The 14,257-nt window shown below is 53.0% G+C and overlaps 1 protein-coding gene across 1 annotated transcript in view; it reads right to left on the bottom strand.

The window, feature by feature from the left end:
- Window positions 1-546: 546 nt before the first annotated feature.
- LOC138767131 (ADP-ribosylation factor-like protein 8A) overlaps window positions 547-14,257 on the bottom strand; it is a 54,572-nt gene continuing 40,861 nt past the window's right edge. The window contains exons 4-7 of the mRNA XM_069944407.1: window positions 9,693-9,786; window positions 6,214-6,281; window positions 2,307-2,377; window positions 547-1,528 (exon numbers count right to left, since the gene is read on the bottom strand). Coding sequence (XP_069800508.1) covers window positions 1,479-1,528; window positions 2,307-2,377; window positions 6,214-6,281; window positions 9,693-9,786 — 283 coding nt within the window. The 3' untranslated portion in view covers window positions 547-1,478. The remainder of the gene's footprint in view (window positions 1,529-2,306; window positions 2,378-6,213; window positions 6,282-9,692; window positions 9,787-14,257) is intronic.

Genomic DNA, 14,257 nt, shown 5'->3' with positions numbered 1-14,257 from the left:
ACAATAAGTCATTTTCTGATGACACCGTCCCTTTAAGAGGGGGGGCAGCATAAACTAGTAACTTCCATCACACCGTTCTGCTGTTCTCCTCATAGGCAGAGTGGGCTTTGTGCTGCACCACCCCCTCCAGCTGCTGACTGCCGGCCGTCTCCCTATACATGGTTATATACACGGTATAGACAACTCACCATTAGGGACAGAGGGAACCTGTCCTTGGGATGCTCCTGAAATGTTCACGTTTGAATGGGGTTAGCATATATCTCACCCCTTTTGATCTGCCCTGGTCAGCCCGATCTGCTGATGTTTATTAGGGGGAGGGGCCCGCCAGAGATGGATCGGTGCACTGGAGGCGGTATTCCGGCCCAAATGCTAATAAGCCTAAGGACTAAACTGCTAATAGCACAGAAACGGAGATGAGGATGAGGGTAAGAAACTCCATCCTCAGCAGCCCGTGCGCTATAGGGAGATATCAGCAGGTTAGACTCTTCTAATCTGCTGATAGTTTCCCTTTAAATTCTTTTAGAATAATACGATAAATAGGAAAGGTTTCAATGTTGACAAAGTTATTAATTTATTAGACAGCAAAAAATAAAACACAAGAAACAAAAAGTCTTTGTAAGTAGAATGTGCGCAGAGCGCCAGTGACGGCCCCGGCTGGGATATGGCAAAGTGTTCTTGGTAACAAACATTTGCTGTAGTCATTGAGCAGCACTCGGTATATACTCCTACCTACACCACGCAGCTTCTCGGTATTCCTACACCAGACAAGGACGTCATTAAAGATGCATTTCTGGGAGCAGGCGATAAAATCATCCAAAAACACAAAATTAACTCTTATAAAATAACTTCACACAGGAAAAAAAAAAACTGAAACTTTTTTTTTATCCACCTTTAGTCACCTTCCTCCCTAAGACGCTGGCACGTCTGCAGGCGATTACACTGGGCCGTTACTGCCTATACATTTAGTCATTTGTAGCTAGAAAACGGCCTGTTCTTCTATCGATCCAACAAGGTGACATTTGTGTTGTGAACCAGGATAGACATAGCGCTCTCTGAGCCTTACAACTATAGGATATTTCATACATACATATATATATATATTGACAAGGTGGAATATATAAATTAACGTTATCAGTCAACCAGCAGATAACTAAATCCTTACAATTAAATAAAAAGAAAATCAAATTATATACATGTACATGGGTATAGATATATACACACACTCCAACAACGAGAAGGGGGTCAGAGAGATGACTGCGAGAGCGAGGAGGCGGACAATATCTTACAATGGAAGTGAGTGTAAAAATACCAGTAAAAGAGACATAAGGAGATGAGAAGAGGAAATATCCAAAAAGAGGAGGAGGAAGAGAGAATTCCCAGGACTTGGACACGTTTCTTTGAGCTCGGTATCTGTGGAAAGTCCTAGAAGGAACACGCTCTCCAGGATAGTTAAAAGTGGTGGCCGGGATTTGGTGTTTTCAGCTCCTTCGGGACTTAGAGTGCTGGATAAGCCACTGTAGAGTGATGTCTGAAAGACACAAGTACACGTGTAACATGGCAATACATACCAGGACAAGGGGGAAGCCCCCATATCTAGCAACAGCACAGACAGGGACTCTTTACTGTAAGAGCAGTGAGACCATGGAGCTCTCTATATTCTTTACTGTAAGAGCAGTGAGACCATGGAGCTCTCTATATTCTTTACTGTAAGAGCAGTGAGACCATGGAGCTCTCTATATTCTTTACTGTAAGAGCAGTGAGACTATGGTGTTCTCTATATTCTTTACTGTAAGAGCAGTGAGACTATGGAACTCTATGTATTCTTTACTGTAAGAGCAGTGAGACTATGGAACTCTATGTATTCTTTACTGTAAGAGCAGTGAGACTATGGAGCTCTCTATATTCTTTACTGTAAGAGCAAAGAGACTATGGAGCTCTCTATATTCTTTACTGTAAGAGCAAAGAGACTATGGAGCTCTCTATATTTACTGTAAGACCAGTGAGACTATGGAACTCTCTATATTTACTGTAAGAGCAGTGACACTATGGAATTCTATATTTACTGTAAGACCAGTGACACTATGGAATTCTATATTTACTGTAAGAGCAGTGACACTATGGAACTCTCTATATTCTTTACTGTAGCAGGTGTAGTTTTTTTGCCTTGTTTGATAAATTAGGTATAAGAAGATCACCCCCCCCCTTTACCACCTCCTCCCCACCTTGCCACACCCACCACCTCCTCTATAATCCAGTTGGAATTTTCCTGATTTAGCCCTTTTACACATCATTTTTTTGTTACCCACCAATGTTGTCCTTTTCTTTGCAAGAAATGGAGTAGCAGCAGATCTCCCGATCCTGGATGGCAGATAGGTTCCTAAACAAAAAGAAAAGCAAGAGAACTGAATGTACAGACCCTGTGACATTCTCTGATGCGGCTGTGTGCTAGCACCCCCCATACATTTGCACCAATGCTCCATAATGAGAATGTGAGAATAGTTAGAAATTACTGTGTGGAGAAGGAAACAGCTGCCTGTAGAGCTCAGAGACAGGACTGTGTGGGGGAGGAAAGAGCTGCCTGTAGAGATCAGGGACAGGACTGTGTGGAGCAGGAAAAAGCTGCCTGTAGGGCTCAGAGACAGGACTGTGTGGAGGAGGAAAGAGCTGCCTGTAAGGGTCAGAGACAGAACTGTGTGGAGGAGGAGGAAAGAGCTGCCAATAGAGCTCAGAGACAGGACTGTGTGGAGGAGGAAAGAGCTGCCTGTAGAGCTCAGAGACAGGACTGTGTGGAGGAGGAAAGAGCTGCCTGTAGGGCTCAGAGACAGGACTGTGTGGAGGAGGAAAAAGCTGCCTGTAGGGCTCAGAGACAGGACTGTGTGGAGGAGGAAAGAGCTGCCTGTAGGGCTCAGAGACAGGACTGTGTGGAGGAGGAAAGAGCTGCCTGTAAGGGTCAGAGACAGAACTGTGTGGAGGAGGAGGAAAGAGCTGCCAATAGAGCTCAGAGACAGGACTGTGTGGAGGAGGAAAGAGCTGCCTGTAGAGCTCAGAGACAGAACTGTGTGGAGGAGGAGGAAAGAGCTGCCTGTAGAGCTCAGAGACAGGACTGTATGGAGGAAAGAGCTGCCTGTAGAGCTCAGAGACAGGACTGTGTGGAGGAGGAAAGAGCTGCCTGTAGAGCTCAGAGACAGGACTGTGTGGAGGAGGAAAGAGCTGCCTGTAAGGCTCAGAGACAGAGACAGGACGGTGTGGAGGAGGAAAGAGCTGCCTGTAGAGCTCACAGTCCTGTCTCTGAGCCTTACAGGCAGCTCTTTCCTCCTCCACACAGCCCTGTCTCTGAGCTCTACAGGCAGCTCTTTCCTCCTCCACAAAGTCCTGTCTCTGGGCTCTACAGGCAGCTCTTTCCTCCATACAGTCCTGTCTCTGAGCTCTACAGGCAGCTCTTTCCTCCTCCACACAGTGCTGTCTCTGGGCTCTGCAGGCAGCTCTTTCCTCCTCCACACAGTCCTGTCTCTGAGCTCTACAGGCAGCTCTTTCCTCCTCCACACAGTCCTGTCTCTGAGCTCTACAGGCAGCCCTTTCCTCCTCCACACAGTGCTGTCTCTGAGCTCTACAGGCAGCTCTTTCCTCCTCCACACAGTGCTGTCTCTGAGCTCTACAGGCAGCTCTTTCCTCATCCTCCACACAGTCCTGTCTCTGAGCTCTACAGGCAGCTCTTTCCTCCCCCACACAGTCCTGTCTCTGAGCTCTACAGGCAGCTGTTTCCTTCTTCACACAGTCCTGTCTCTGAGCTCTACAGGCAGCTCTTTCCTCCTCCACACAGTCCTGTCTCTGAGCCCTACAGGCAGCTCTTTCCTCCTCCACACAGTTCTGTCTCTGCTCCCTACAGGCAGCTGTTTTCTTCTCCACACAGTCCTGTCTCTGAGCTCTACAGGCAGATCTTTCCTCCTCCACACAGTCCTGTATCTGAGCTCTACAGGCAGCTCTTTCCTCCATACAGTCCTGTCTCTGAGCTCTACAGGCAGCTCTTTCCTCCTCCTCCACTCAGTTCTGTCTCTGAGCTCTACAGGCAGCTCTTTCCTCCTCCACAGAGACAGAACTGTGTGGAGGAGGAGGAAAGAGCTGCCTGTAGAGCCCAGAGACAGGACTGTGTGGAGGAGGAAAGAGCTGCCTGTAGAGCTCAGAGACAGGACTGTGTGAAGGAGGAAAGAGCTGCCTGTAGAGCTCAGAGACAGGACTGTGTGGAGGAGGAAAGAGCTGCCTGTAGAGCTCAGAGACAGGACTGTGTGGAGAAGGAAACAGCTGCCTGTAGGGAGCAGAGACAGAACTGTGTGGAGGAGGAAAGAGCTGCCTGTAGAGCTCAGAGACAGCACTGTGTGGAGGAGGGAAGAGCTGCCTGTAGAGCTCAGAGACAGGACTGTGTGGAGGAGGAAAGAGCTGCCTGTAGAGCTCAGAGACAGGACTGTGTGAAGAAGGAAACAGCTGCCTGTAGAGCTCAGAGACAGGACTGTGTGGGGGAGGAAAGAGCTGCCTGTAGAGATCAGGGACAGGACTGTGTGGAGCAGGAAAAAGCTGCCTGTAGGGCTCAGAGACAGGACTGTGTGGAGAAGGAAAGAGCTGCCTGTAAGGCTCAGAGACAGGACTGTGTGGAGGAGGAGAAAAGAGCTGCCTGTAGAGCTCAGAGACAGGACTGTGTGGAGGAGGAAAGAGCTGCCTGTAGAGCTCAGAGACAGGACTGTGTGGAGGAGGAAAGAGCTGCCTGTAGAGCTCAGAGACAGGACTGTGCGGAGGAGGAAAGAGCTGCTTGTAGAGCTCAGAGACAGGACTGTGTGGGGGAGGAAAGAGCTGCCTGTAGAGCTCAGAGACAGGACTGTGTGGAGGAGGAAAGAGCTGCCTGTAGAGCTCAGAGACAGGACTGTGTGGAGAAGGAAACAGCTGCCTGTAGGGCTCAGAGACAGGACTGTGTGGAGGAGGAAAGAGCTGCCTGTAAGGCTCAGAGACAGGACTGTGTGGAGGAGGAGAAAAGAGCTGCCTGTAGAGCTCAGAGACAGGACTGTGTGGAGGAGGAAAGAGCTGCCTGTAGAGCTCAGAGACAGGACTGTGTGGAGGAGGAAAGAGCTGCCTGTAGAGCTCAGAGACAGGACTGTGCGGAGGAGGAAAGAGCTGCTTGTAGAGCTCAGAGACAGGACTGTGTGGGGGAGGAAAGAGCTGCCTGTAGAGCTCAGAGACAGGACTGTGTGGAGGAGGAAAGAGCTGCCTGTAGAGCTCAGAGACAGGACTGTGTGGAGAAGGAAACAGCTGCCTGTAGGGCTCAGAGACAGGACTGTGTGGAGGAGGAAAGAGCTGCCTGTAGAGATCAGAGACAGGACTATGTGGAGGAGGAAAGAGCTGCCTGCAGAGCTCAGAGACAGGACTGTGAGGAGGAGGAGGAAAGAGCTACCTGTAGAGCTCAGAGACAGGACTGTGTGGAGGAGGAAAGAGCTGCCTGTAGAGCTCAGAGACAGGACTGTGTGGAGGAGGAAAGAGCTGCCTGTAGAGCTCAGAGACAGGACTGTGTGGAGGAGGAAAGAGCTGCCTGTAGAGCCATGACTGTGTGGAGGAGAAAAGAGTTGCCTGTAGAGCTCAGAGACAGGACTGTGCGGAGGAGGAAAGAGCTGCTTGTAGAGCTCAGAGACAGGACTGTGTGGAGGAGGAAAGAGCTACCTGTAGGGCTCAGAGACAGGACTGTGTGGGGGAGGAAAGAGCTGCCTGTAGAGCTCAGAGACAGGACTGTGTGGAGGAGGAAAGAGCTGCCTGTAGAGCTCAGAGACAGGACTGTGTGGAGGAGGAAAGAGCTGCCTGTAGAGATCAGAGACAGGACTGTGTGGAGGAGGAAAGAGCTGCCTGTAGAGATCAGAGACAGCACTGTGTGGAGGAGGAAAGAGTTGCCTGTAGAGCTCAGAGACAGGACTGTGTGGGGGAGGAAAGAGCTGCCTGTAAGGCTCAGAGACAGGACTGTGTGGAGGAGGAAAGAGCTGCCTGTAGAGCTCAGAGACAGGACTGTGTGGAGGAGGAAAGAGCTGCCTGTAGAGATCAGAGACAGCACTGTGTGGAGGAGGAAAGAGCTCTTTCTTGCCCCCATACCACCCCTACAGTGAGAAGGAGACTGCACCAGCAGGACATCAAGACACGTATACATCAGGACATATATATATATATATATATATATACACTCACATTCTTTCAATTAATTCTTTCTCATCTAGGGCGCCAGCAATGTCTCTCTTGTTTCCAAGGACAAGAACCTGCAACAAAACGGAAGACAAGTCAAATTAATCCTCCAGAACCTTGTGACCCCCACACTGGCCTATATACTAGGAGAAGCTCCTGGCCTATATACTGGGAGAAGCTCCTGGCCTATATACTGGGAGAAGCTCCTGGCCTATGTACTGGGAGAAGCTCCTGGCCTATGTACTGGGAGAAGCTCCTGGCCTATGTACTGGGAGAAGCTCCTGGCCTATGTACTGGGAGAAGCTCCTGGCCTATGTACTGGGAGAAGCTCCTGGCCTATGTACTGGGAGAAGCTCCTGGCCTATGTACTGGGAGAAGCTCCTGGCCTATATACTGGGAGAAGCTCCTGGCCTATATACTGGGAGAAGCTCCTGGCCTATATACTGGGAGAAGCTCCTGGCCTATATACTGGGAGAAGCTCCTGGCCTATGTACTGGGAGAAGCTCCTGGCCTATGTACTGGGAGAAGCTCATGGCCTATATACTAGGAGAAGCTCCTGGCTTCCATTTATCTTGTTCTGCCTGCCTATAGTCAGTCTCTTCCTATGATCACTGACATCAGCAGTAAATGGTGGAGATCGGGGGGCCGCGGCGGTGTAGAGACTGGGCAGCCTACAGAAGGAGGATAACAATAATGAAGAAATCCCGCCACTCGCATCTGTAATCTTAACGATGAATCTTTATTGCGTGAAGCTGCATGCGTTCCGACAGCTGTTCTTCATTATTTGTTACTACGTGCACCGCACCACAGATGTGACCGGAGTGCCGCTGCTTTTTGAATTTGAAGAAGGATAACAGACAGGAAAGCCACCAATCCTGAGGAGTGTCTAGTCTATGAAGCTTTCCCATTGTAATGACAAGAGGAATTCTGCAACATTTATACGTTGTACATTGTATTCTCTCTCTGCTCCACCTCAGGACGCCATTGCCTCAGGGTCCCCATTTGTACATTGTATTCTCTCTCTGCTCCACCTCAGGACGCCATTGCCTCAGGGTCCCCATTTGTACGTTGTATTCTCTCTCTGCTCCACCTCAGGACGCCATTGCCTCAGGGTCCCCATTTGTACATTGTATTCTCTCTCTGCTCCACCTCAGGACGCCATTTCCTCAGGGTCCCCATTTGTACGTTGTACATTGTATTCTCTCTCTGCTCCACCTCAGGACACCATTGCCTCAGGGTCCCCATTTGTACGTTGTACATTGTATTCTCCCTCTGCTCCACCTCAGGACACCATTGCCTCAGGGTCCCCATTTGTACGTTGTACATTGTATTTTCCCTCTGCTCCACCTCAGGACGCCATTGCCTCAGGGTCCCCATTTGTACGTTGTACATTGTATTCTCTCTCTGCTCCACCTCAGGATGCCATTGCCTCAGGGTCCCCATTTGTACATTGTATTCTCTCTCTGCTCCACCTCAGGACGCCATTGCCTCAGGGTCCCCATTTGTACATTGTATTCTCTCTCTGCTCCACCTCAGGACACCATTGCCTCAGGGTCCCCATTTGTACGTTGTACATTGTATTCTCTCTCTGCTCCACCTCAGGATGCCATTGCCTCAGGGTCCCCATTTGTACATTGTATTCTCTCTCTGCTCCACCTCAGGACACCATTGCCTCAGGGTCCCCATTTGTACATTGTATTCTCTCTCTGCTCCACCTCAGGACGCCATTGCCTCAGGGTCCCCATTTGTACATTGTATTCTCTCTCTGCTCCACCTCAGGACGCCATTGCCTCAGGGTCCCCATTTGTACGTTGTACATTGTATTCTCTCTCTGCTCCACCTCAGGACGCCATTGCCTCAGGGTCCCCATTTGTACATTGTATTCTCTCTCTGCTCCACCTCAGGACGCCATTGCCTCAGGGTCCCCATTTGTACGTTGTATTCTCTCTCTGCTCCACCTCAGGACGCCATTGCCTCAGGGTCCCCATTTGTACGTTGTATTCTCTCTCTGCTCCACCTCAGGACCCATTGCCTCAGGGTCCCCATTTGTACATTGTATTCTCTCTCTGCTCCACCTCAGGACGCCATTGCCTCAGGGTCCCCATTTGTACGTTGTATTCTCTCTCTGCTCCACCTCAGGACGCCATTGCCTCAGGGTCCCCATTTGTACGTTGTATTCTCTCTCTGCTCCACCTCAGGACGCCATTGCCTCAGGGTCCCCATTTGTACATTGTATTCTCTCTCTGCTCCACCTCAGGACGCCATTGCCTCAGGGTCCCCATTTGTACGTTGTACATTGTATTCCTTCTCTGCTCCACCTCAGGACGCCATTGCCTCAGGGTCCCCATTTGTACGTTGTATTCTCTCTCTGCTCCACCTCAGGACGCCATTGCCTCAGGGTCCCCATTTGTACATTGTATTCTCTCTCTGCTCCACTTCAGGACGCCATTGCCTCAGGGTCCCCATTTGTACGTTGTATTCTCTCTCTGCTCCACCTCAGGACGCCATTGCCTCAGGGTCCCCATTTGTACATTGTATTCTCTCTCTGCTCCACCTCAGGACGCCATTGCCTCAGGGTCCCCATTTGTACGTTGTACATTGTATTCCTTCTCTGCTCCACCTCAGGACGCCATTGCCTCAGGGTCCCCATTTGTACGTTGTATTCTCTCTCTGCTCCACCTCAGGACGCCATTGCCTCAGGGTCCCCATTTGTACATTGTATTCTCTCTCTGCTCCACCTCAGGACGCCATTGCCTCAGGGTCCCCATTTGTACGTTGTACATTGTATTCTCCCTCTGCTCCACCTCAGGACGCCATTGCCTCAGGGTCCCCATTTGTACGTTGTACATTGTATTCTCCCTCTGCTCCACCTCAGGACGCCATTGCCTCAGGGTCCCCACACACCTGCTGTTATATGAATTATGTTTGCAGCTTCATCATGGTACATATCAGACGTGACAACATTAAAGAGGTACTCTGGGAAAACGTAAAAAAACCCAGGGAGGGCAGGGGGTGGTGGTAACATACCAATCAAGGCATACTTACCTGTCCTGATGCCCCTGCCACGCCACTGCTTACTGTCCTACTGGCTCCTGTATCTCCCGCATCCAGTATCATCCTGACACCACAGGAACTCAGCCAGTCAGTGACTGCAAAGGTGTCACAGGACCAGCGGGTAACTGGTGGCGCTGCGGGGGCACCGGGACTGGTAAGTATAACTGCTTTATTATGTTCATACCACCCCCCTAAAATCAGAACATTAAAGGGGTTATCCAGCGCTACAAAAACATGGCTACTTTCCCCCTACTGTTGTCTCCAGTTTGGGTGGGGTTTTGAAACTCAGTTCAACTTAATTGCAAACCACACCTGAACTGGAGACAACAGTAGGGGGAAAGTGGCCATGTTTTAGTATTGCTGGATAACCCCTTTAAGACAGCTTTGCCCATATGATGTAATGGGAAGAGCGGCGATGGGTGCAGACTTACAGGGATGCCTTGCAGCTGGGCCTTATCCAGTAAATTATGAAGCTCATTTTTTGATGCCTCAATTTTGTCTTGATCTGCAGCGTCCACCATGTATCTAAGGAAAGAGACGGGTATCAGTACAAACTAGTGCTCACCGGTAATCCAGCACATCACAGCCTGGTAATCCAGCACATCACAGCCTGGTAATCCAGCACATCACAGCCTGGTAATCCAGCACATCACAGTTTGGTAATCCAGCACATCCCAACACAGTCTGGTAATCCAGCACATCACGGTGATATAGTGAGGTGTGTGGGGTCCATTGGTTCTGGGGGTGGGCTGGTGGTGGTATAGTGAGGTGTGTGGGGTCCATTGGTTCTGGGGGTGGGCTGGTGGTGGTATAGTGAGGTGTGTGGGGTCCGACGGTTCTGGGGGTGGGGTGGCTGGTGGTGGTGGTATAGTGAGGTGTGTGGGGTCCGGCGGTTCTGGGGGTGGGGTAAGCTGGTGGTGGTATAGTGAGGTGTGGGGTCCGGCGGTTCTGGGGGTGGGTTGGGTTGGTGGTGGTATAGTAAGGTGTGCGGGGTCCATCGGTTCTGGGGGTGGGGTGGGCTGGTGGTGGTATAGTGAGGTGTGCGGGGTCAATCGGTTCTGGGGTGGCTGGTGGTGGTATAGTGAGGTGTGCGGGGTCCGGCGGTTCTGGGGGTGGGGTGGCTGGTGGTGATATAGTAAGGTGTGCGGGGTCCATCGGTTCTGTGGGTGGGGTGGCTGGTTGTGGTATAGTAAGGTGTGCGGGGTCTGGCGGTTCTGGGGGTGGGGTGGGCTGGTGTTGGTACAGTGAGGTGTGCGGGGTCAATCGGTTCTGGTGGTGGGGTGGCTGGTGGTGGTATTATGAGGTGTGTGGGGTCCGGTGGTTCTGGGGGTGGGGTGGCTGGTGGTGGTATAGTGAGGTGTGCGGGGTCCAGTGGTTCTGGGGGTGGGGTGGCTGGTGGTGGTATAGTGAGGTGTGCGGGGTCCATCAGTTCTGGGGGTGGGGTGGCTGGTGGTGGTATAGTGAGGTGTGTGGGGTCCATCGGTTCTGGGGGTGGGGTGGCTGGTGGTGGTATAGTGAGGTGTGTGGGGTCCATCGGTTCTGGGGGTGGGGTGGCTGGTGGTGGTACAGTGAGGTGTGTGGGGTCCATCAGTTCTGGGGGTGGGGTGAGCTGGTGGTGGTATAGTGAGGTGTGTGGGGTCCATCAGTTCTGGGGGTGGGGTGGCTGGTGGTGGTATAGTGAGGTGTGTGGGGTCTGGCGGTTCTGGGGGTGGGCTGGTGGTGGTATAGTGAGGTGTGTGGGGTCCGGCGGTTCTGGGGGTGGGGTGGGCTGGTGGTGGTACAGTGAGGTGTGTGGGGTCCATCAGTTCTGGGGGTGGGCTGGTGGTGGTATAATGAGGTGTACGGGGTCCAGTGGTTCTGGGGGTGGAGTGGGCTGGTGGTGGTATAGTGAGGTGTGCGGGGTCCGGCGGTTCTGGGGGTGGGGTGGGCTGGTGGTGATGTATTAAGGTGTGCGGGATCCATCGGTTCTGTGGGTGGGGTGGGCTGGTGGTGGTATTATGAGGTGTGTGGGGTCCATCGGTTCTAGGGGTGGGCTAGTGGTGGTATTATGAGGTGTGTGGGGTCCATCGGTTCTGGGGGTGGGCTAGTGGTGGTATTATGAGGTGTGTGGGGTCCGTCAGTTCTGGCGGTGGGGTGGGCTGACGGTTTTCGTATAGTGAGGTGTGTGGGGTCCATCGGTTCTGGGGGTGGGGTGGCTGGTGGTGGTATTATGAGGTGTGTGGGGTCCATCAGTTCTGGGGGTGGGGTGGCTGGTGGTGGTATAGTGAGGTGTGCGGGGTCCGGCGGTTCTGGGGGTGGGGTGGCTGGTGGTGGTATGGCGAGGTGTGTGGGGTCCATCGGTTCTGGGGGTGGGGTGGCTGGTGGTGGTATTATGAGGTGTGTGGGGTCCATCAGTTCTGGGGTGGGGTGGCTGGTGGTGGTATAGTGAGGTGTGCGGGGTCCGGCGGTTCTGGGGGTGGGGTGGCTGGTGGTGATATAGTAAGGTGTGCGGGGTCCATCAGTTCTGGGGGTGGGGTGGCTGGTGGTGGTATAGTGAGGTGTGCGGGGTCCTGCGGTTTTGGGGGTGGGGAGGGCTGGTGGTGGTACAGTGAGGTGTGTGGGGTCCATCGGTTCTGGGGGTGGGGTGGCTGGTGGTGGTATGGCGAGGTGTGTGGGGTCCATCAGTTCTGGGGGTGGGGTGGCTGGTGGTGGTATGGCGAGGTGTGCGGCAGAGGGAGGATGACAGAACATGGAGCAGGAGCTGCTGAGAGGTGAGGTAACAGCTCTACACCTTCCACTATTTGAAGTTGGCGGTGCTGTTAACGAGGGGCGGGCCGAGGAGGTAATGCGGAGGCGGGGGTGGTCGGCACATTGGCAGGCACTCAGCTAGCCCCGCCTACATAGGTAGGAATTACTAAGGACGTTTCTGTGCCATATAAGTAAGCGATTACTTACATACCTGGAAGCAGTGCTGGGGCCCTATAGTTATGTATTTATAGCTGTCACACCCATTTTTATAGCTTCTCTTTAATTCGTTATTTTAAATGGGGCGACGCGGCCCCCTCTGCTGCCACCAATGTTTGTGTCGGGAACTGAAGGGCTGTCATGTGTCTGGCAGCCTCTGCACAGTGAAGCAGAGCGAGCTGTCACCGCCTGCCAGGCGCATGTGACATCAGTAACCGCCTCCTCTGCAGAGGCTGCCGGGCGCAGTGATCATGTGACATAGCAGTCCCCGCCTCCTCTGCAGAGACTGCCGGGCACAGTGATCATGTGACATAGCAGTCCCCGCCTCCTCTGCAGAGACTGCCGGGCACAGTGATCATGTGATAGCAGTCCCTGCCTCCTTCGCAGAGGCTGCCAGGCGCAGTGATCATGTGACATAGCAGTCACCACCTCCTCTGCAGAGACTGCCGGGCACAGTGATCATGTGATAGCAGTCCCCGCCTCCTCTGCAGAGGCTGCCGGGCGCAGTGATCATGTGACATAGCAGTCCCCGCCTCCTCTGCAGAGACTGCCGGGCACAGTGATCATGTGACATAGCAGTCCCCGCCTCCTCTGCAGAGACTGCCGGGCACAGTGATCATGTGATAGCAGTCCCCGCCTCCTTCGCAGAGGCTGCCAGGCGCAGTGATCATGTGACATAGCAGTCACCACCTCCTCTGCAGAGACTGCCGGGCACAGTGATCATGTGATAGCAGTCCCCGCCTCCTTCGCAGAGGCTGCCAGGCGCAGTGATCATGTGACATCAGTAACCGCCTCCTCTGCAGAGGCTGCTGGGCGCAGTGATCATGTGACATAGCAGTAACCGCATCCTCTGCAGAGGCTGCCGGGCGCAGTGATCATGTGACATAGCAGTAACCGCATCCTCTGCAGAGGCTGCCGGGCACAGTGATCATGTGATAGCAGTCCCCGCCTCCTTCGCAGAGGCTGCCAGGCGCAGTGATCATGTGACATCAGTAACCGCCTCCTCTGCAGAGGCTGCCGGGCACAGTGATCATGTAACATCAGTAACCGTCTCCTCTGCAGAGGCTGCCGGGCGCAGTGATCATGTGACATCAGTAACCGTCTCCTCTGCAGAGGCTGCCGGGCGCAGTGATCATGTGACATAGCAGTCCCCGCCTCCTCTGCAGAGACTGCCGGGCACAGTGATCATGTGATAGCAGTCCCCGCCTCCTCCGCAGAGGCTGCCGGGCGCAGTGATCATGAGACATAGCAGTAACCACATCCTCTGCAGAGGCTGCCGGGCGCAGTGATCATGTGACATAGCAGTAACCGCATCCTCTGCAGAGGCTGCTGGGCGCAGTGATCATGTGACATAGCAGTAACCGCATCCTCTGCAGAGGCTGCCGGGCACAGTGATCATGTAACATCAGTAACCGTCTCCTCTGCAGAGGCTGCCGGGCGCAGTGATCATGTGACATAGCAGTAACCGCATCCTCTGCAGAGGCTGCCGGGCACAGTGATCATGTAACATCAGTAACCGTCTCCTCTGCAGAGGCTGCTGGGCGCAGTGATCATGTGACATAGCAGTAACCGCATCCTCTGTAGAGGCTGCCGGGCACAGTGATCATGTAACATCAGTAACCGTCTCCTCTGCAGAGGCTGCCGGGCGCAGTGATCATGTGACATAGCAGTCACCGCCTCCTCTGCAGAGACTGCTGGGCACAGTGATCATGTGATAGCAGTCCCCGCCTCCTCCGCAGAGGCTGCCAGGCGCAGTGATCATGTGACATAGCAGTAACCGCATCCTCTGCAGAGGCTGCTGGGCGCAGTGATCATGTGACATAGCAGTAACTGCATCCTCTGCAGAGGCTGCCGGGCACAGTGATCATGTAACATCAGTAACCGTCTCCTCTGCAGAGGCTGCCGGGCGCAGTGATCATGTGACATAGCAGTAACCGCATCCTCTGCAGAGGCTGCCGGGTGCAGTGATCATGTGATAGCAGTCCCCGCCTCCTCCGCAGAGGCTGCCGGGCGCAGTGATCATGTGACATAGCAGTAACCGCATCCTCTGCAG

Source organism: Dendropsophus ebraccatus, chromosome 11 (assembly GCF_027789765.1).
Source record: "Dendropsophus ebraccatus isolate aDenEbr1 chromosome 11, aDenEbr1.pat, whole genome shotgun sequence".
NCBI classification, from domain to species: domain Eukaryota; kingdom Metazoa; phylum Chordata; class Amphibia; order Anura; family Hylidae; genus Dendropsophus; species Dendropsophus ebraccatus.
This window is presented reverse-complemented; position numbering and strand designations above follow the sequence as displayed.